General features: G+C 47.0%; 1 protein-coding gene across 1 annotated transcript in view; it reads left to right on the forward strand.

The window, feature by feature from the left end:
- The window catches only part of LOC144111498 (uncharacterized), a 40,098-nt gene extending 21,561 nt beyond the window's left edge, over positions 1–18,537 (forward strand). The window contains exons 6-10 of the mRNA XM_077644853.1: positions 7,617–7,914; positions 11,983–12,132; positions 14,659–14,756; positions 16,674–16,775; positions 17,653–18,537. Of these exons, the coding sequence (XP_077500979.1) occupies positions 7,617–7,914; positions 11,983–12,132; positions 14,659–14,756; positions 16,674–16,775; positions 17,653–18,537 (1,533 nt within the window). The remainder of the gene's footprint in view (positions 1–7,616; positions 7,915–11,982; positions 12,133–14,658; positions 14,757–16,673; positions 16,776–17,652) is intronic.
- The last annotated feature ends 3,876 nt before the right edge of the window (positions 18,538–22,413 follow it).

Raw genomic sequence — 22,413 nt, forward strand, 5'->3', positions numbered from 1 at the left:
AAAAGAAATCCTTGAAACATGACGGGCAGTACACACAATTAACGCATAAGTTGTAATTATAAGATCAAAATTTATTCTGCGACAATTTGGTCTGAAGCGCGAAGGCGTATGTGTGGTGTTTTCCAAGCGAGCATGCTGTACAGGCCAAGAAATAAGTAAAAGAATAAACAACACGAGCTCTGGATACCAAATCATGATACTGATTGAAGAACATGCATGCCCCACCAGCTAGACCAAACTAGAAGGCTCCTACATTTGGTGTGCAGTACACATATCTCACATGCAGTGGAAGTATAGAGCGCAGCTCCGACTTCCGTAAATGGCCTAGTTTTTTTTAATTACAGCGTTCTTTCGGCGTTGATTCAAAGGGTCCCGATTTTGCAGCTGAAATATGCAAGACATAAGAAACCGTAACGCAGTATATTTGACGCTTGTAAAATGATAAGCAGGGCGTCTTCACTCACCCCGTTGCGATCGTGCATGCAGTGGTGCTACCATCTAGTTAGAGTCAGTGTATGACCATGGAACTTTTTTTACAAACAAAAATGACTTGAAGTGAGCTCTCGTTCAGCTGTTGTCCTAGTTATGCTTTTGGCGCTAGCTAGCAAAATTGTGGCTGAATTTTTGGCGCCTGCGCGCAACAAAAGCGTATGTGCACTGAGATAGTGCGTTTCTTTCTGCAACAACTTGCAATATTATATAAGTCAGCTTCTTCAAAAGGATGTCTTCCGACCAAAAGTACTCATTTACAGACAGCAGTCTCGCATTTTCAGAAAAAGGTTGGATTCCCCTTAATCTATTTCGGGACCGACTAACCCATCTCCCCTTTCGTGGCAAGAACAGGGAGTGATAACGAAGACGGTGGTAAATGTCTCGAACCCAGAGGACACTCACATTCTTCGAGCGAATGAAAACTCCGGATGGCTGCCCACTGCCTGCAGCAGAGTGTAGGCAGAAAAAGGAGGGATACCGTCATTCGTCACAGAGCTGTGGGGAGTGGGTTGTTCCTTGTTCTGGCTAGGAGTGCGCGGGGGAGGGGGGAAGGGAAGGAAGTTAGCGCGACGGTGTTGTTCAGTAGAAAAGTTTTAGAAAGTTAAGCGTGAGGTAGTACACTACTTCCGGCGCACAGGAAGAAAGGCCCATTGCCTTCTATTCCCTGCCTAACCTCTACTGCAGTGCTACCGAAGGTTGACTGCATGAGTACAATTGTACTCTTGATGGCTCTCTCCAGGCCACTTTGAAGTAAACTGGCGACATTCCTGAATTTACTAAGAAGAGGGAACTTCACTCTTTTCGTTTCCACGAAAAAATGCGAGAGTGTCGTCCTAGAACGAGACCTTTTGGTTGGAAAACAAGCCTTGCGGAGAAGCTGACTTACACATTTCTTCAAATGGTCTATTTTGCAAGTTGTCAACTCTCGTGAGGATAAAGTGACTTGAAATAGCGATAGAAAAATGTTTGTGGGTGAAGGTTAAGCAGGGCCATAGCAGCAGGGAGCTAATGCTCGAGTTCGGGGGAAAAAACAGGCCCTTTTTCTGCATTAAAAAGAAGAGAAAATCCTGACCGCGCCACTCAGCTGCGTCTGGAAAAAAGACGAAATATGGCTTTTTGCCTCATCATAATAAAAGGTTTGTACTCCAGTTTAATCAATTTCTAAACTTCAACCACTCAGAGCAATCATCAAGGTTCTGAAAGAAAGTAGGACTCACCCTCTGAAGCTCAAAGACCACATTAGCTGCACTCATGCTTGAGGTTGCATGCATTTTGCAACGTACACCCGCCGCCAAGAGTTCAAGAAAAGCGACTGTGTCGAAAACAGCTAATTGCTTCGTATCTAAAACGTATTACTGGAGATTCAACGGTGCATTGCACAATTTGTAACATGACAATTAATATCTATTCTAAGATCCATGAACTGGCGAGGGCGAAATTGAGTTCTTTTACTAAAAGTGAACATGAGCGTATTTCCCCACCACCACCCGCCCTCTACAAAATACAAGCAGATAAACATTCGACCGTACTTACCAGGACTGATATGGCGTCATCGCAAAGTTAGCCTGCTGGCAGGCTATTGAGACGCGTTATTCGCTCGGTGACTGCACACCACAGGTACAGATAGCCAGACAGGCACTGTCCAGAGACGCAAAGTGCAAACTGCGCCCTGCAGCAGCTTCCAGTACTAGGCAGTGACACGACCGGTAGCGCTGTATTCGCGGAAGGGCGAATGAGCGAACCCACCCGTCCTCTGCACCCTTTCTTTCCCGCCCCTCACCCTTTCCTCCTTTTGTGGGCAGATTTTTTCTTTTCCTCTTTTCGTTCTGGATTCCGCGTGTCCCCCGCGTGTGCTTTCTTGGTGGAGGGATTTAGCATACCGGAGACATACTACCGGTTTTAGGTACGCCTGTTGAGCACATGCGGTGGCCCTTCCCGGCCGGGTGCTTGCTTCTGCGCATATGTAAAAAAAAATTCCTTGGTTAACTGTCGGCATAAAAAGTCGCCTGTTTTCTTGACAGCTGAATACTGAAAAAAGTGTGCGGTAGGAAATATGCCGAATGTACATAAGCTCTGCGCTTCTCGCCTCTGAAATGGCAGCCACTATGAAGGTGGTGCAAGCGTGCTTTAATAGAAGTTATTTGAAATATTGCGTATAAGTTAGAAAAATACCAAGTGCACGCACTTGTGCGGAAAAAGCCTGTTTTCGGATTCTGTTCCTGCTAATTCTTACATGTATGACAAATTGCTACTACTGTTGCTAGAAAGAAAACTAAAAGTTGACAAAGCTCCGTTATATATCATTCTTCAACACCTTACGGAAAATAAGTAACCGACTACAATTGAAATGACTCCATCAGAAATGTATATGAATACCGGGGTGAATTACAGTCTCAGGAAAGTAACGTAACAATTACAGAAAACTAGGCTGTTACTCTTCCGTTACTTTCCTCCAAACATTTATAGTTCCATGACACAAATTTACTCAGACTGCAGCGAACTGCAGCAGCTTGCTTGATGATTTGTTCTTTTAATAAACTGCACATCTCCAACCAAAATTTTTAATTTTAACCCAACCTTTGCAGGCTTACTCGGCTCCTTCATCAGGGGTGACTAAGGGCTGTAGCTAGTGTCTTTTAAGTATGGAGGGGAGGAGGGGGTCAAAGGAATGACAGCGGTGGTGCGAAAGACATGGTGGAAGGAGAGAGGGCGTTAAGGCTGTTAGTCACGTTGTCGCACTGTGGGGAGGCGGTCAATGGCGACGTTTTTTTTTTTGTTGAGTTGAAGAGCGAAGTCCCAGGGCATATACTGGGGGCAGGTTTCCTTTTGTGCGGTTGATGTTGTTTGGGGTGGTTTGAATGTGCCAGGATTCCAGAAGGAGCCTTTTGTGGTAATTTGTTTCGGTTCCCAGGATGTGGGTTCCTTCGAAGTTTATTCTATGGTCGGAGTCCTCGGAATGTTCCAACCAAAAATTAAAATTTTTGTTTGGAGAAGTGCAGTTTACTACAAGTCTTCAAACCCAACCAGACAGGCAAATCTGTCAAAATGTTTAGTTTGCAATGATTTGTTCTACGCTGTTAATTTCCAAGGGCAATTGTTTTTCGAAGCTGCGGTCAAAAACATTCCTACGTTTACTCGCGAAGCGATCAGCGGCTGCACTGATCACTTTTAGAGCACCTTGCGTCGATTTTGAGTGTAATGAGAGGTGAGCTGCGGCGCCATCTGAAAAAAAACGGGGTGGGGGGGGGGGGGGGGGGTGAACGCGCGATGCTTCTCCGCAACCGGTCTGTTGTCGCTCGGTCACAAAGAAAACTGCTTGCCGTCAGGAGAGCTGTACCTTTGGTTCCACCAGCTTTTTTTTTTTTGGAAAGAAGGAACTGGTTACCTTTATTTAATCAACTACAGAAAAAGTAATTGAATTGCCTGGAACTTTGCCGTTTGAAAAAAAATGTAATAAATTAATCACAAAATTGCAAGAAAGTGCAGCTGATTACAAGTAATCAATTACATGTAATGCGTTACGTACAACTCTGGTACGTATCGTCATATCTTCTATACTTTGAAGCTGCCGCGGTGGCTCAGTCGTTATGGCGCTCAGCTGTTGACCCGAAAGACGCGGGTTCGATCCCGGCCGCGGCGGTCGAATTTGTGTGGATGCGAAGTTCCAGAGGCCCATGTACTGTGCGCTGTCAGTGGACGTTTAAGATCCCCAGGTGGTCGAAATTTCCGGAGCACTTCACTACGGCATCCTTCACAGCCTGAGTCGCTTCGGGATGCTAAACCCTCATAAACCATGAACCATTCATACTTTGAAAGATCTTCCAAGCGTTATTATTAAATAACGGCCAAGACAATGTGCCAGATATCAAAATCAAGCAAATGTCAGATTGTAGTTGTCACAGGAGAGCAAATCAAGTCAATGTATACTAAAATTACAGGCACTAGTTTACTCATATTTACGAAGCCTTAGGCACACACACACACACATATATAATCGATAAAATGTGCATGTAGACATGGTCCACAAGACGTGAGACACAGATTTGTGCGCTGACCTGAACGTAGTGAAATTTTCTCAGTCAAAAAGCATACTTAATAAAAAATAAGTTTCACAACGCTCTTGCAGTGTTCACACGTGTGTCTAGGATTCACACTCACTTGCGCTCGCATTAGCAAATCAGTCGAAAAGCTTCTAATGCAGGATAACTTCAAACCCTTGAGTGTACTCCTGTGAGCAGGAAGTCAGCGCTGTTCATAGACAGCAAGGACAGCATGGTGAGGGGTAAGCGTGGCTTCCGAGCTGCGCGTCCGCTGCTCTATCCCGCCTTCGGTTTGTCATCCGCCGGGTCACTGAACGTAGACCCTGTTGGGACAAGTATTCCTAGGGAGTGTTAACATTGCCCCGCGTCTGAATGATGATTCAAGTCAGAGCTTTCTGCGCAGGAGCACAATAGCGCTCGGCGTCGTACAACGGCGAGACCAGGAACTTCGCCGAAAGAATGAAGCAGCACAAAGCGGATTAAAAATCTGGAGAAGCGGACTCGCGACAAAAATCTTTTTGGACTAATTGCTGCAGTGACACGTGGCCAAAGGCGCCTTCTTTCTTCCCTTTCCTGCCCAGCCCTTGCTACAGGAATTTGCGAGTGTGCCATGAGAAATGTGAGCTATAACAAAGTTTGAGCACTCTTTTATTGATTACACCATATTTATTTATGACAAGCACGTTTTCTGCTTTCTGTTTTTCTCTTGGCGTAGAGCATTCAGAAGTCATTTTCAAATTTAATTGAGAAATAAACAAAAAAATCAATTGCCAGGGAGGAGGAGAAAGCGTCAGATGACCCAAGACTCCTTCCCACAAATCAGTAGGTTCATCTGCGTATGCGGCACTCAGCATTTCCCTATTTCTTTCTGCTCATTTGTAAAATATTACCTTGGGCTCACCCCCAGCCCTGTTAACGGCAAGGCTGTCAAGGGCAAATTGCATTTGCGTTATCACTCGTAACATAAAATGAAGTATTATGTGAAGCACGAATGTCCTACAGACGAGCGTGAGCATATGGTGCAAGTTTAATCATGACACTACATCAGGGCCCGCCGATGTTGCCATTACGTGCAGCTGAGCGCGAGGAGGAAATATGCACTGCTTGAAACGGACACAGATTAAATGCGCATAGAACGTGAGCGTTGGAGCTGATCGCCGCATCATGTCAAATTAAAGCATGGAATGTTTTTAGTCGTACTAGAAACAGTCTTGATGGAAAAAAGATGTAAGCATTTGAATTCCGTTTTGAGCGTAGACTGCTAAGCTTAATCTTTTTACTTGATGTATTTGCCACACAAGTAAAAACCAATCATTATATAAATTCTTTCCCGCCCCTCTATGAAGTCGGCATGCGCATCGAGGCACTTCACACAAAATTCTTCACGAGCGCCCCATCGCGGCATGCGAGCAAAGTATAATCACCCCGCTGTTTTGGGGGCAAGAAAGGACGCGCAGTTATCAACACTGGTAGAGAGCGTAAGTAGGGTGTAAGTTTTCTAAAAGGGGGTAAGTGATCAGTAGCGTGCTTTTAACGGGTGCAAAGTTATTCCTAGAGTCCTCTAAAGGGGGTAAAAGTCCTTTTTACCCCTTTCTCACACCCTTTTTTCTTAGAGTGCAGGAAACAGTTAGTGTCCCTTGGCATTGGCAACAACAAATAAGTAAACAAAGCGTCACAGCCACGTCATTAGACTGCCCAGTCGCAGCCGTGTCTGCTGTCACCATGGCAGAGCAGCGCCGCATGATCTTACAAACCACATCACAGCAGCAGTTTCGCGCCAGCGTCCTCTTGACAGAGCAGCGGTTGAAAGCACAGGCTCTGTCCCTGGCACATGAGTAAAGCAAGTTCGCATCCCTAAATCAGTGTGCCCCTTCAAATACTTGCAATCCCCAAGGCAGACAGACACTGGATCCGCCTGCAGCGGAAACAGTGGCGACATAACAGCGCATTCATCATGTCCGCCCCATCCACTATAGTACCCAGCCTCACTAACGTCGATAAAACTGTTGCTGCCACTTTTTGGCAAGTTGTAAGGCGCTATATATCAACAGCAGCGTAAAATCGTGATTATTAGTCATAGTTAGGCCATTGCCTCCAAAGTTTAAACTTTGGTGACAAGAAGGGTCATAGGAATGGATTCATTCCTATTGAAAGATGCGACAATGTCACGTATTGCTGCATAACAGCGGGAATGATGAAACGAATATCCTGAGGAATTTGGCGGCACGGAGAATACTAGGGGGCCAGAAGGCGGCACGCAACTTCGAGTATAACGAGTGTAGCAGCAAACTGCTTTGCGAATGCCTGTGCCATAGCGTGCGTATCAAGGCGCATTGGATCAGCGAAGTGCCAACGTAAAACGTGCCACCTCCATTTCCTTAGACCCTTACAAAAATTTCTTTATACAGTCTATAGACTGTCCAAAAACATCTGTCTATAAAGTCTATAGACTCTATATAGACAAACCCTAGAAAACAGTTTTTAGGCAATACAAATTCTATAGACAGTCTATAGATTTATGGCCATACACTTTTACTAGACTTTTGTCTATAGACAGCCTGTAGCCTACGAATAGACTAAAATAAATATCTATAGGAAGATAAAAGAGTCTATAAGAAGTCTATAGACTTCTATAGACCATTTTTATAAAGGGATGGCGGCAGCGTGTTCGCTCAAAAACTACTACCGTCTTCGCTGGCATCGGAGACGGCGCCAAGGGGAAGCGAGGGGTGGCGGCCGCCACCCTGAAATTTACTAGGCGACACCACAATGATATACGGCCACACCAAAGCCACAAACGCGCCATGCCTGACGAAAATTTAATCAACCCCCCGCCCCCCGTCCCCCTTTTCTGTGCCACCCCACTACAAATTTCCTGACACCGTTCCTGGTTGGCACCACTTACCTCGGATGTAATGGGTAGTTTTATTCAGTGCCATAGGATGCTTAGGTTAACTGCTTCGTGCTTGTGGCGCTGCTAACCAGAGTACAATGTATGCATACGCATAGCAAAAAAAAAATTTGTCCACTGGACATCTTTGCGCCGGCACTGCAGCACTGTATAATGACCACGTGCTTTCGCAGGCCAGCCCCCTGGTGGCGCAGGCGATCGTTGCGGATGGCTTTCGCGGCAACTTCCTGGCCAGCATGTCGCGTTGGCGTATGGACGAACGGCTGGCGCGATCATTCAGCCGCGCCTGGCACCAGCAGAGCGGGCCGCATTTCGGCCTACACAGCCTGGCCATCCCGCTGGGGCCGCAGCCGCTGGCCGCCAACCTGGCCAAGCACCTCAACTTCCTGCGGAGCGACCACGTGATGTTCTGGTACCACAGTCACCCCGTTTACAAGGACAGCCTCAGCGCCATCCTGCTTACGGACACCGGTGAGGAGCGTGCCCGTGTAGCATTGCATTCACAACACTAGCCCGTTTGTACTATAGAGAAGTAAAATTCGGGTGGATGTTACTATAGCATCCACGCTGTTTTTTTTTCTTCTTCTAATGTTAAGGCGAACGCCTTATATGCCCATCAGCAACGACACCCGGCGCCGTTGCCGGCGTCCAGGAAAAGTGGCCCAGAAAACCCCAATGACGTCATCTGCAAAGAAAAAAATTACTTCCGAAGGTGCGGGGGATTGAACCAAGGACCTCCAGATTGCGAGGCGATCACGCAAACTATAGGCCACAAAACCTTTTCTCGTTACTACCTTTATTTCACAAAACAAACTACAAAATGGACGAATCGGAAAGGTGATCCGGTTTACAGACAACTGGTCTCACTATAAATGATTCAAGTTTGTCAATTTTTGCAGGGCACTTGCTCACTCAGGTACACATGGCTGAGTTTTCAAAACCTCTACGATTTCACGAACATAGTCACCAGAATACTGACGAATATCCCTGACATGAACATCAGCATGTCGAACAGCCATTCGGCGTTCCACATGCTATGTAAGCCCAATAGCATTAGCATATCATACGGCACATCATCATCCTCGACTGCCAAAACCGAATTCCATGGGGATCTAAAGGGAAATATTTCATCAAATTTTTCTGTAAAGCATCCCAAAAGACAACCGTATACCAACAATCTATACAAATACATGTTCGATAGTGTCCGGCTTTCTGACAATTAACTGACAAAGACAATTGACACCCCATGGTACAAAAATTTCCGTCATCTATGGCTTTACAGGGAGAACCCCTATATGAAGTTTAAAGAAAAAAGTTTTCACAACAGGCTGCACAGGCATTCGTTTTACACGCTTCAATACATTTTGCCCTGTTCCAAAAGTATACAATGACCGATACACAGGAACAGGCAAGGCTATAGTTCGACAAGATCTCTGTAAAGCTGTTTTTTTTTGGTAATATTCCATTGAGAATCGCGTACATAAAAACGGGTTGCTTGGACAATTTCATGGAAATAACCATACGTTCCAGCAGTGATGTGGCAAACACTTGATATGACGAATATATATGTAAAGCTCTTGCCAAGCGAACCTAACAAAAAGTGCATGGAAAGGGATCCTCCTCATCTCGCAAAAAGATTAGCCGGTTTACAACTTGACGCAAGAACAAGTGCGGCAAAAAAAGGCCACCAAAGCGCATGCGGCAGAAAAATTCGTCCAACTTGTTTTCTCGTGAGATGAACCCCAGATAAGCACGGCGAGGATTATGTGTAGCTTTTCTATATTCATCCTCGAAGACTGCAAAACCTGTAGCGCATAGCACAATTTTCCGAAAAAAAAATTACATGCAGTTGCGCGAGCAAACACTGACACTAGTTTTTCCCCCATTTTTACGCGACAGCGTATACAGTTCGTTCGGTCGGTCGAAAAGTCGTCGGCGCAGTCGGCACCGCGTGTCGGAAATAATCGGGGGTTGCGTAAAAAAAAATCGCATCATACTAACCGTTTGCCGCAGAACGTTCCGGATGGTGTCATACGATTCAGAGTTTCGTGCAGCATAAACTTAGTTATGTTGGAGCCTAGCTAGGGGCAGGGATTCGAATCGTGGCGACCTATAATTGGGGGCTGCGTAAAAAAAAAGTCGTATCATAGTAATTTGTGGTTCTAGTGATTGATGATTGATTGGCTGTGATTAGCGGTGTCGAATTAATGAAATCAGTGTAATTGATTAATTAAAGAAGTGAAAATGAAAAATCGGAAAAGGGGGGTTCAAAGGTGTCAAAATGCTCAGAATGAAGAGCCAGTGCTTGATGATGCTAATTAAGAAAATTTAGAGTGTGCAATTGATCAATTGTTTGAAACAATTGAAAAAATTAAAAACGCTTTCAAAGGTGTGAAACTGCTCAGAATGGAAAGCCTAACCCACTAGCGTGCGTCTTGTTCGCTCTCTTGACCGTGTCTGTTTTTATGCGCTAGTAACATGGTGAATACCCTTAAGACAGAGCTTAAGTGTCCTCTCCAATTTTTCTGCTTTGCTGCTTAGTTCATCTGCCTGCTGTCTCCAATATGGGCCAATGTCCCTGTAGTTTTCTTGTGGGACTCCGAGGTACTTTGTTGGAGTTGATCACCAACCGACATTCTCACATATCCGAGGTTTTCTTTCCCAGTCCGTATGCCACAACCCTGCACATTTTTTGCCAAATGACAGAACTTCCACTCACCCTTCAAAATTTCTTGAGATTATTTACTGCCTGACTAATGATTTCCTTGTCTACACAAAATAAGGCTATATCATCGGCATATGCTAACACTCATACTTCACATGACTGCAACACAAGCCCACAAATTGAATTATTTGCGAGAACAATCCTTCATAAGGATTCGATGTATATACCGAAAAGCAACGGCGACAATGGACACCCTTGCCGCACTGATCGTTGAACCGGAATTTTATCACTAAGAAAACCGCGTTGCTTCTTGGTGAATAAAGCTGAAATCTAGTGTATGCGTTGCCTTGCGACTGCATGCTAATGTGCAGGTGTGCCACTAGAAAGGAAGGAAAAATATAAATAAAAAATTTCGATTTCGCCTTCAAAGCACGAAAGCAGTTAAGCCTTAAGTGCCCTCCGTAATTTTTTGACCAATTATACTCTACCTGACGGTATAGGTCAGCAATAAAGTTCGCAAACACCTTGCTTTTAAATCGTGATACAAGGGGCTTTCGCTTTCAATGCTCGATATCTACAGCTGTGCTCACGCACTTGTATGGAAGCGATTGTCAAGATTATCCTGAATCTGAAGATACTGTTCGCGCCAGGTGTAGTCTCCATCAAGGGCACGCTGGCTCCTTCGCAAGATACAGAGGTCGGCATGTACGTGTTTTGTGGCTTTTTGGTGTACACTGTGCTAGTAGAGCTCTGGATATACAGGCAGCAGGAGGTGGCCTTTTTGCTCACCCTCGCTGCTCTGCTAGAATCTCAGGACGCCGACAGAATACAAGCATGTCCCAGAGAGTGCACCGGTCATGCACGAAGTGAATTATGCAGTTGATTTTTCACCGGCAACAGCAAAAAACAGCAAAGTAAATACGCAAATAGTAGTATATTCATACAGACGTGCATTTAAGTTTTTTTTCTGGCACAATAGTACTCTACTGACTACGTTGAACTATCACACGGTTTGTGGGTCCGTACTCAGCAAATTTACTTCGCATGTACGGAAGCTGGTGCTCAGTTCAGCTGCTAATCGCCACGGTGGCCGCGTTTGGGTGGAGGCGAAACGCAAAATGTGCCCGTGTGCCGTCTGATGATGTCAGTGCATGATAAAGAACCCCATATGGCCGAAATTACTCCGGAGCCCTCCACCATGGCGTCTGTATCTTTATTCCCTAAAGGTGCTCTGAAACACCTTCCGAGGAGAGGACATCAACTTGCTCAATCACTGCATTGTGTTGTCATGAACACCTGAGCCAAGTAATACGCCTCTACTCGCAGCAGAGAACCCACAATCGCACGCGAAAGTTGGCGAGCCCTTCCCGGCGACTTTTTCATGGTCGCACCCTCCTCCGTCGCTCGCATCTACGTATACATGTTGAGAGATGGCTATTGGTTAGATTCTTTCAGATGTCAGGCAGCTACCACGGCCGCGGCCAATAAGCCGCGCAGCTGCGGCGGGTCAGGAAGCTCTCCCCCGGAGGAGGGGCCGGCGGAGGAGCGCCCACCTTCCAGCGTGCAAAATGTGACGAGAGGACAGGGAAAGGCGCGAAGACGCTGAAATTTTAAATTTTGACCACAGATAACTCTGCTTCTACAAAGCGCATTAAAAAATTCTTCGTGGACAATATTCGTGAAGTGGCATGCTTTAACATTCCAGGCATACCACGACTTTATTAAAGCCCCTTCAGAGCCTGTTTAATTCTTCCACCCCTTTCATCCCTTCCCTTTCGGCGCGGCGACGGTGTCCACCAATAAGTGAGACAATACACTGTGTCTTTCCGGTACTCAAAATAAATTTTTCTGCTGCAACTCGTTCTCAAACCCAGGGCCATTCCGTGGCACGATGCGTGAATGCTACCACAACGTATGTGATGACGCCACGGCGCTGACGGACGTCAATCTGCAGTTTGTCCAGAAGACGACAGACTCGCTCATTTCGACGATTGTGGACTTGGCTAAAGGATCTTGCGATGCTGGTAAGAAGACTTGACGCTCATTCATGCGACACGTGCAAGTTCAAATGAGGGGGGGGGGGCTCTTCTCTTTTTAAAATCAAATAACTAAACGGCACGCCGACCTAATGTACACGTAAGCCAAGTGGGAAAAAATACCTGGCTTTGTGTGCAGGATGAAACACACCGCAGGCAATCTTCCTGTGTAACTAGTACTTTTCATCATTATCATCATCATCATCATCAGCCCGACTACGCCCATTGCAGAACAAAGGCCTTCCCATAACTCTCCAATCGACCTCATGTGCCAGTCGCGGCCACTTTATCCCCAGCCATCTTATCCCCGCAAACTTTTTCTTTTCTTTCTTCCTTTTCTTTATTTTTTCTTAGACATTTGTCTAAGAGAAGGCTGAGACTAAAGGCTTAATCTCGCTCGCCCACCAAACCTTCTGCCGCCCCCTGCTACGCTTGCCTTCTCCTGGAATCCAGTCCGTTATCCCTAACGGCCATCAGTTATCTTGGCTTCGTGTTAGGCCCGTTTCACATGCTGCGACTGGACCGGAAATATCCGGTGTAGTCGGTGAGGCCGCAGTGCGATTTTCGGTCACTGCTTTCACATGCGACACCGACACAACGAATTCGGTCGGAAGAACCGGCAAGGTTCCTTGACGTTTGCATAGGCAACCCATTATTAAACGCGACAGAAACATCACGCAGAATGTGTTAATGATTTTATGACCAGCGTATTTTTAGATGCAAGGCATTATTCCGTACGTTTTGATTAGAATAAACAGTTTTGCTTCCGCCGCGGCAACAGCTCCCACGCGACCGCACGTCGCACGCCGTCTCGGCGCTCCCCAATGGTCAGTCGCAGAGCGAAAACACCGACGCTGCGACTGAATACCAACCGGGTGGAACTCGATCGCAAGCCGTCTGCGACTAGACCGACGACCCTCCCCAGTCGCAGACCGACCGAATTCGCAGTGTCGCAGGCGAAATCGCATGCATGTGAAACGGGCCTTACACGCCCTGTCCAAGACCATTTCTTCTTTATTTCAACTAGGATGTCATTAGCCTGCGTTTGTTCCCTGATCCACTCTGTCCTCTTCCTGTCCTTTGTGACACCAATTATCTTCCTTTCCACAGGTCACTGTGTCGTCCTATATTAAATCTGAACCCTTTTCGTTAGCCTCCACGTTTCTGCCGGTACCGGTACCGGTAAGATACAGCTGTTATATGCTTTTCTCTTGAATACCGGTAAACTGCCATTCATGATCCGAGAGTACCTGCCAAATGTGCTCCACCACATTCTTATTCCAGTTGTTTCACTCTCGTGATCGGGATCTGCGGCCACTACCTTCCCCAGGTAGACTATTCCTTTAACACTTAAGTATAAGATGCGTTTGTGAATACGGGGGTTAGAGCGCCTTGCTGTCAACCGTAAACTATTCCATTCCAAGACTGTTCAATATTACTTTAGTTTTCTGATATCAATTTTTAGACCCACCGTTCTGCTTTGCCTGTCGAGGTCATTAATCATACTTTGCAATTCATCCTCTGAGTGACTCAGCAACGCAGTGTCATCAGCGAATCGCAGATAACCGAGGTATTCTCCATTAACTATTATCCCCAATCCAGGTCCCTGAATACCTCCTGTACACAAGCGGTGAATAACATTGGAGAGATCGTGTCTCCCTCCCTGACACCCTTTCTTATTGGAATTTTATTGGTGTCTTTACGTAGGATTATGGTGCCTCTGCAGTCGTTATACTAGGTGTTTCAGGGAAGCCGGCCACTAATCTTTAAGAATATGGCTTTCGAAGTAAAGATAAGCTTTTTGCGGCATAGTAATAACAGTCCCTACCATCATGCACTGTAACTCCAAATCCAGTCTAACACCCCTGTCACACGGCATTCCTCGATGGCCTTTCCAGCAAAGGCACCTTTTTTTCACCAAAGCAGCGAAAGCTTAAAGGAGCAGCGACGCAGCTACATGGTGTAGCCCAATGGTGAAACAGTCATTCAGGCTTAGCACCCTCTGCTGTGCTCGAGGCGGCTGAAGTGAATGTTTTAAAATTAAAGTGGGGTATTCTGTTCATTCGTTGAGCTCAATTTTTTTTATTCTTATAGCTTCCTTAAAAGTACTGCAAGAGCTACTCTCATCATCAGCAGCAGGTATTGTGTATTGCCTTGGCCACCAGGGGCACTCGTGTTGCTGCAACACTTTCACTGTTTTGAAATCAATGCATAAAATATAAACACCCGCACCAAAAGCAAAGCCAGACAAATTTTAGTATTTAAAAAAAATATTTTCAAACATTGTTGGCTGCATCTATTTTTTTTATTGCTTTTACTTTTGACTTTGGATGGCACTGCGATCGCAGGTTCTCTAAGGCCGCGCCTTTGGGCTCCAAAAGTCTCTGACGAGCGCCTTCGCCTCCAAGGCCCTTAGCGGCAAAGGCGCAACATTTGTGCCGTGTAGCTGCCCACCTTACCCCTTTGGATATAAGGACCTGATTCTTAAAGGCATTTGCGGTACCCGTGTGACAGGGGTATCAGATGCCCCCATAACGGAGGCAGAGGTGTGGGCTGCTCTGCAGCAGCTACGCACCACCTCTGCCCGGAGCCCGGAAGGCATCACCACTAAGGCATTCCGCAATTTGGATGCAGGATCAATAGCATCCGTCGCCAAGTTTAAAAACCAGCATTAGGCGAGCGGCACCCTACCCACGAATGTAAATCGGCCAAAGTGACGCTCACCAAATAAACCTCTTGGGCTGACAAGCATGCGGCCCATTTCCCCGACATCGTGCGCGGGGCATCTTATGCAGCATGTGGTCCTGAATCGCCTAAACCGTTACACGGAAAAAGAATCCCTATAACCCCCCCCCCCCCCCCCCCCAATGTTCGGCTTTCGAGCAGCGCAGGGCTCTCGACTCAGGACGTCATGCTCCAGCAAAAGGAGGAAGTGCTCAACCCCGACTTCCCTTACCTTACCAGAGTGATAGTGGCTCTTACCAAAGCCTTTGATAATGTCTATCACACCTCCATCCTTCAGTCTCTGAGCACCCTTAACGTGGGGCTTCCGTACGCATCGCTACATAGCTGCTTTCCTGCGTGAAAGGACCGCCTGCCTGCCTGCAACTAGGCGCGGCCCAAACGCAAACCTTCAGGCTGGGAAGTAGAGAAACCCTCCATGGGAGCAGTCCTGTGCCCCTTCCTATTTAATAGTGCCCTCATTTCACTAGTACGCAAATTGGCATGCAGCAATCCCGGCGCTGCGGCACTCCCGGTATGCCTACGACATCATAATTTGGACAAACACGGGTAGTCACGGTGAAACAAAATCCTATATTTGCAGCAAGCGACCGACGTTGTGTCCGCACACGCCCAAAGTATAGGCCTCAGCTGTTCGGCATTCAGATCGGAACTTTTAGTAATAAATATTAAAGAGCACCACCCTCCTGCAATTCACATCACCCACGGATGAATCCCCCATCCAAATGGTCGAAAACATCAGTCCTAGGCCTCTATATTTCGAACAATGGCACTAACAACCAGTGCCTTAAAAGCTATTTGCAAATCTGTGCAGGACATTGCCACACTAATCGAACGCATCTCCAACCGCCACCGGGGCATGAGAGAGGCAGACACGCGCCGCCTCATTAAGGCCTTCTACCTATGCAGAATTACTTATTCCCACCCATATACCTGTATATATGACCTCTCCCTATGTCCTTTCTTGCTGTCCCCTCACCTCTTTCATTTCCCTTCTTCATGCTGCCTCCTATACTTTATTTCCGCTGCCCCAGCTCAAATGCCGCCGATACAGTGATGGCAGATGCCGGGGTGAGCAAAAATCTTTTAACTTCCTTTTTATTATATTTTTGATTAAACACTTACTACTACCCGTATACCTCTACCCCTTAGAGGCCGAGCAGTTGAACAGTCTAATCAGAACGGCCTACAAAACGGCCCCTCTCCTTCCCAAAACCACAGCTACTGTCAAACTTCTCCAGCTGGGGGTACATAATACCCTACAAGAGCTAATCGAAGCACACTTAATGGGTCAATACCACCGACTCTCAGGGACAATAACCGGGCAACAACTCTTAAATCGACTGCAAATTCACCTTCCTGGTCAAATCATCGCTCTGTCTTCCCTTCGCGAAGCCATCAGCGCAAATATTAACATCCCGCCACTCCCGATAAACAATAATCCTGAATACAATCACGAGCGACGAATTGCCAGAGCTATAAAGCACTTCGCAAGCGTTACCCCATATCCACCCCTGCCGTCTATGTGGAAGCCACTGAATATCATCAGTAGTCCGCCCGCATTCGCGATTGCAGTGATAAGGAATGCTCCTAAATTAGTTACATGTGCCACCGTGCGGATATATACACCCAGTCCATCGAAGCGAAAGAGGCGGCAATAGCCCTTGGGATTACCCACTCCTCCGCAGAATATAATTTTCAGATTCAAAGACAGCCACCTCCAATTTTGCAAAGCAAAAAATACACGCCCCGGCTGCTACCATCCTCCGACCTGCTCCCGCTCCCAGATCGCCACAACACCCTCCTCTCGGTTCCAGCGCACTGCGGACACCCGGGCAACACGGCCGCCCACGAGCAAGCCCGAGCTCTCGTCAGCCGGGCAGAGGACAGTCAGCCCTCGTTCCGCAGTGCAAGGGACTGTCTCATCTCTCACATCAATGTGCATTATAGAAACGGTGGTAACGGGGGTAGATTCGGTGGTAACCACCGAATCTACCCTTTCCCCCCTCATCCTCACCCTTCCCTGACCAAAACCGAGCAGGTGGTATGGCGTCGACCACAAACCGCCACCATGGCATCCCCTTTCCTACTCTCCCTCATACATGGAGGGGGAAAATCTCCAACATGTCAGTTATGACCAAGCACCAAAGCGGATTTTAAACACTCGTCAAAATTGCCCAAACAAACCAAAACCTCCCTTTCGAGGGATAGAATCGCAGGAGCGATGGGAGGCTGCTCTACGCACCTCACAGGTCGGAGCTAGCTACAGCTTCGCATCGTGTGCTGGGCCCAACAGTGCCCGGTCCTGAGCGCCTGTCGCCGTCCTGCTCGTCCCCCTCCTACTTCACCCAGCTTCACCTCATCCACTGAAGTGGGTCCAATAAAGTTTGGAGTACTCCCGTACGCAGCCACAGGAGGAGACTACAAAAGAGCCGTGATCCACGGAATCCCGGCCGGAATAACGATGGAAGAGTTACAAGCGAACCTACGAGTAAGAACACAAGGGGTAAACATCATGTCGGCACGAGCCCTGGGGAAGTCAAAGACTGCGCTCTTAGTGTTTGACGGACCCATCGTGCCAAAATGGGTGATATATGAAGGCGTCGAGCTGTTTACCATTACACCCAAGAGGTCAAAAGAACAGAAGAAGAACCGAAAGTCGGCTCCCACCTACTCCACCTGTGGGAGGCCAGGAGAGGGCTAACAAGGAAATGGAAGACACAGAGACACAATAAGCAGCTAAGGAAGAGGATCTGCGAACTACAGAAGGAAGCCGAGAGTTATGCCAACCTCCTCGCGAGGCGAAGCTGGGACGACTTCAGCGACCAACTGAACGACACACTCTGTACCGAAAAAACGTGGAGAATAATCAAGGCCCTGCTCGACCCGACCAAAACCAGGTCGGAGAGTAACAAGGCAATCCAGAGGATCATCCACACCTTTGAGGGTGACGACAACGAGCTCCTTAAAAGGATAGAGGAAAAGGTATACAGCACCGAAAAACCGGACGCCTACGACAAAGAATACCGAGGCGAAGACAACCCGCACCTGGACAGACAGATAACAAGAGAAGAGGTCTATGCAGCGGCCAAGGCGGCGACGCGCAACACCGCGGCCGGCGCAGACAGAATCAGAAACTTCATGATAAGAAACCTCAGCGATGAAGCGGTCCGCCAACTGACCCAATTCATCAACGAGCACTGGGAGAAAGGAACGGTACCAGAGGAGTGGAAACACGCCACGGTGGTGATGATTCCCAAACCCGGAACGAAGCTCCAAATAGAAAACCTCAGGCCGATATCGCTAACGTCGTGCCTGGGAAAACTTTTTGAGCGAATAGTCACCCGTCGACTACAGCAACACCTAGAAGAGAAGGGGCACTACCCGGACAGCATGTCCGGTTTCCGGGCAAAGCTGTCCGCGCAGGACGTCCTCCTTCAGATCAAAGAAGAAGTCCTAACGCAAGTCCCGTACAATGGCGAAAGCGTTATCATGGCCCTAGACGTCAAAGACGCTTTTGATAATGCAGGCCACGCCGCCATCATGGAGGGACTCAACAACGCCAACTGCGGAAAGAAGATCCACTATTACACCAGGGCCTCCCTAAGCAACAGGACAGTCACGGTGGGAATCGGGGAGCTCAGAGGATAAAATATCAACACTCCAAACAAGGGCACGCCGCAAGGCTCGGTCGGTCATATCACCAGTACTCTTCAACGTAGCGATGATAGAACCAGCAAGAAGACTCGAAAAGATCGAGGACATCGGCTTTGCAATCTATGCGGACGACATCACGATATGGGCCAACCAGGGAACGCTAGGACAAAAAGAGAGTTTACAAGAAGCGGCGACATGTGTGCAAGAGTGTGTGAAAGAAAGAGTACTGGCGTGCTCCACTGAAAAGTCGGAGATCCTCAGAATCCAGAGAGGGAAGAAAAACCCGGAGAAGGTAGAAATCCTGCTCGAAGGAAGCCACATTCCGGAGAGGGAACAGGTCAGAATCCTCGGAATGTGGATCCAAACAAACAGGAGATTCGGATTCGCTATCAACCGGCTTAAGCTGGCTGCGACGCAAGTGGCAAGAATGATAACCAGAGTATCGCACATAAGACGTGGCATAAAAGACGTGACACTCTGAAACTCGTAAGAAGTTTGATCATAAGTAGGGTGACCTACTCCCTCCCATACTTTCAAACAACCCAGGGAGAAAGGGACCAAACCAACGCAATCATTCGGAAGGCGTATAAAACGGCCCTTCATCTGCCGATGCGTACAGCAAACGAGAAGTTACTAGCACTCGGCATTCACAATACATTCGAAGAGCTGGAAGAGGCACAGCTAGAGACGCAAAAGTAAAGGCTGTTGCAAACAAGAAGCGGCAGAAGAATCCTAGAAAATTTGGGATACAACTTAGAAAAAATACTAGAAAAGGAAGCAGACATCCCCGACAACATCAGAGCCACTATCAAAGTCTGCTCGCTCCCCAAAAACAAGGACCCAAGCCTCCACCTGGCTAGGAGAAAGGCGAGAGCAAAATACATCGAAGAGAAACTGGCGTTTAAAGAAAATACAGTATATGTGGACGCGTCCAGGTATAGAGGAAGAGACGTGAGAAGCAGCGGTAGCACTCAACTGGGAGGGCGCAGAATTTGCTAGCGCATCCATTAAAAACGGTACGGTTGATGAGGGCGAGGAACTCGCAGTTGCTCTAGCGATCGCCGAAGGCAACCGGATCGGAAAATCTTTAACCATCCTAACGGACTCGAAAGAGGCATGCAGGAAATATATGAAAGGAAGGATAGGTAAATGTGCAAGACAGGTCCTAGCACAAGTGGCTCCAAAAAAGGACCAGGCGAGGCATGTTATTTTCTGGGCACCCGGACATGCGGAAGTATGGGGCAACCTCGGGGCCGATGAGACCGCTCGAGCTTACACGAACCGAACCTCTCATCCACTCAGGCCGGAGGGGGCCTCAGAAAACGTAACGCCCACCTTCTTAGAGATCAATTACTACAGAGGGGTAAGGAAAAGATATCCGGAACCGCACTCTAGCCTGACTCAGAAAGAGGCGGTCATATGGAGGAGGCTCCAAACAGAAACCCTAGCTAATCTTTCCATATTAAATAAGATGTATCCAACGCAGTACAAGGACACGTGCCCCAAATGCGGAAGCAGACCCACGGTGTATCACACAACTGTGGGAGTGCACGGACAATTATAGTTTCCATAATCAGAAAGAACCGTGTCGGGAGCAGTGGGAGGAAGCGCTTTCCAGCCACAATCCAGCCTTCATCGAAGACTGGTACAACATGCTGTGAAAGCTGCCAGATCCAATGGGGCCCTGGAATAGGGGCTCCACTCGCTGAAGAGGGCGAAGACATCGCAAAATGAAGACGACCTCTGCACTCTAAGTGTATAGAAACTAGAGCAGTAAAGTTTATCCTATCCTATCCAATAAAGTTGATACCAATCAACAATACCAGCGTTGGCGGACGTCAAAACAGGTGAATCATGTTAACTACAGAAGTAACTGAATTCTAATTGTGAACTTTCTAACTATTACCGATAGACACCTGATTACAATTGGAGATTTCCAGCCGGCCGTTAGTAATAGCCATATCAAAGTTTAGAATTAAAACGCAATTACCCTCGCCGCTGTGGCTCAACTGATTTGGTCCCTTTCTCGCGCCATTCGAAAACCGCGCGCTTGAGGTAGGGCGCAAAGCGACGTCAAATAAATTCGCGACACTCCGTGACGCACGTATCACGCGACAATCTCAGCCCCGCTCGTGCGCAGTACTCTCCGCCCATCGCAGCTCCAGCGGGGGATAGGCAGGAAATGTCGCGTACGTGCGTCACGAAGTGTCGTTTTTTTATTGACATCGCTCTGCGCCCTCCCTCAAGCGCGCGGTTTTCGAATGGCGCGAGAAATGGCCCAAACAAGTTGAGCCACAGCAGCGAGAGTAATCGCGTTTTCAAAATTCTAATAACTGACATAGCTATTACTAACGGCCAGCTGCAAATCTATAATTGCAATCGGGTACCTATCGGCAACAGTTAAAAAGTTAGCTGTTAGAATTTAACCACTTTATTAGTCAACATGATTCCCGTTTTTTCACGTCCGCCAACAGTGGTATTGCTATGCAGCAAAAAGCTTCAAAAACCCGTTTTTAAACATTAGTAGCCGGCTTCCCTAAAACACTTAAGTATATAGGGAAGGCTATATATAAGGGTGGGTTATATTGTGCTCATTTCCCTATCACTTGACAGATAGTGCAGTCTATTGTCAAGCAGCCATTACGAATGTCTGACTTGGCTGATCTAAGGTTGTCCCGATTCTATGACTAATTACCTTAGTAAATACCTTGTAGGCAATGGGCAGTAAGCTGATTGGTCAGTAATTTTTTAAGTTCTTTACGTCCCCTTTCCTAAGGATTAAGAATTGATAGCATTCGTCGAAGATTCCGGTTTGCTTGAGGCCATAAGGCATTGTGTGTACGGGGTGGCTAGTTTTTCTAGCACAATCTCCCCACCGTCCTTCACATCTGCTTTCCCCCTCTGCATTGCTCCCAACGCTTTACTTCCCCTTTCGTGACTGGCAAGAGGTCCAATTGCTGTTAACTACTCCCTCTCATTAATGTCCCAATTGCACTGTTTACTGTATAATTTATGTAGAATTCTTTGGTTACTTTAACTATATTATCCACATTGCTAATGATGTTGCCCTCCTTGTCTCGCAGCACATTCATCCGATTTTTTCCTATGCCCGATTTCCTCTTGGCCACTTTTAGGCTACCTCCATTTTTTACAGCATGCTCAATTATCTCCATATTATACTTCTATACGTCGGTTACCTAGTGCTTATTAGCTTTGACAGCTCTGCCAATTCTATTCTGTCTGCGGGGTTAATGACTTCCATGCTGCAACATTTAGTCACCAGAGAGAGCTTGTAGTTATTGTGTCAAACCATCCGCATTGATAGCTGCTAGATTATCATTCACTGCTTGAACATTAATGCTGTCATCCTCGGTCAAAGCCACATTTCTGTTCTGCAGAGAGATCCCAAATTCCTTCACTTTCCCTCTTATGAGTCACTGATGCCTTCATTACTAGTTCCTTCTTTACAAGTGAAGTGCTTTTAATAGTGCATATTATTAATACGATTATCATTTCGGCCACTACACATGCAACAGACATGATTTATCATGTGGGAAAGAGCACCTAAACTGCAAAAGCTTTCTTGATTTCCTTCTTACCCTTTAATTATAACTCAAACAAGTGTGCATCATGCTCAAGAATGAAATCATTGCCACCTAAGCATGGCTGATTCTGCAGAGGAGAGAGGCTCAGGTGCATACACATCTCATCACAGTGCTTTCATTTTATATTACATAACGCCACAGGCTACAATACCTATTACACAGCAGAAGAGGTTGTGGTGTGTGGGGCATATCATATCCAAGCTGCAGAGCCGAAAAGTGTTTAGAAGTCTGATGAAGGCAAAATGTCAAATAGGCCATGACCATG

This window comes from Amblyomma americanum, chromosome 1 (genome assembly GCF_052857255.1).
Source record: "Amblyomma americanum isolate KBUSLIRL-KWMA chromosome 1, ASM5285725v1, whole genome shotgun sequence".
Classification (NCBI taxonomy): domain Eukaryota; kingdom Metazoa; phylum Arthropoda; class Arachnida; order Ixodida; family Ixodidae; genus Amblyomma; species Amblyomma americanum.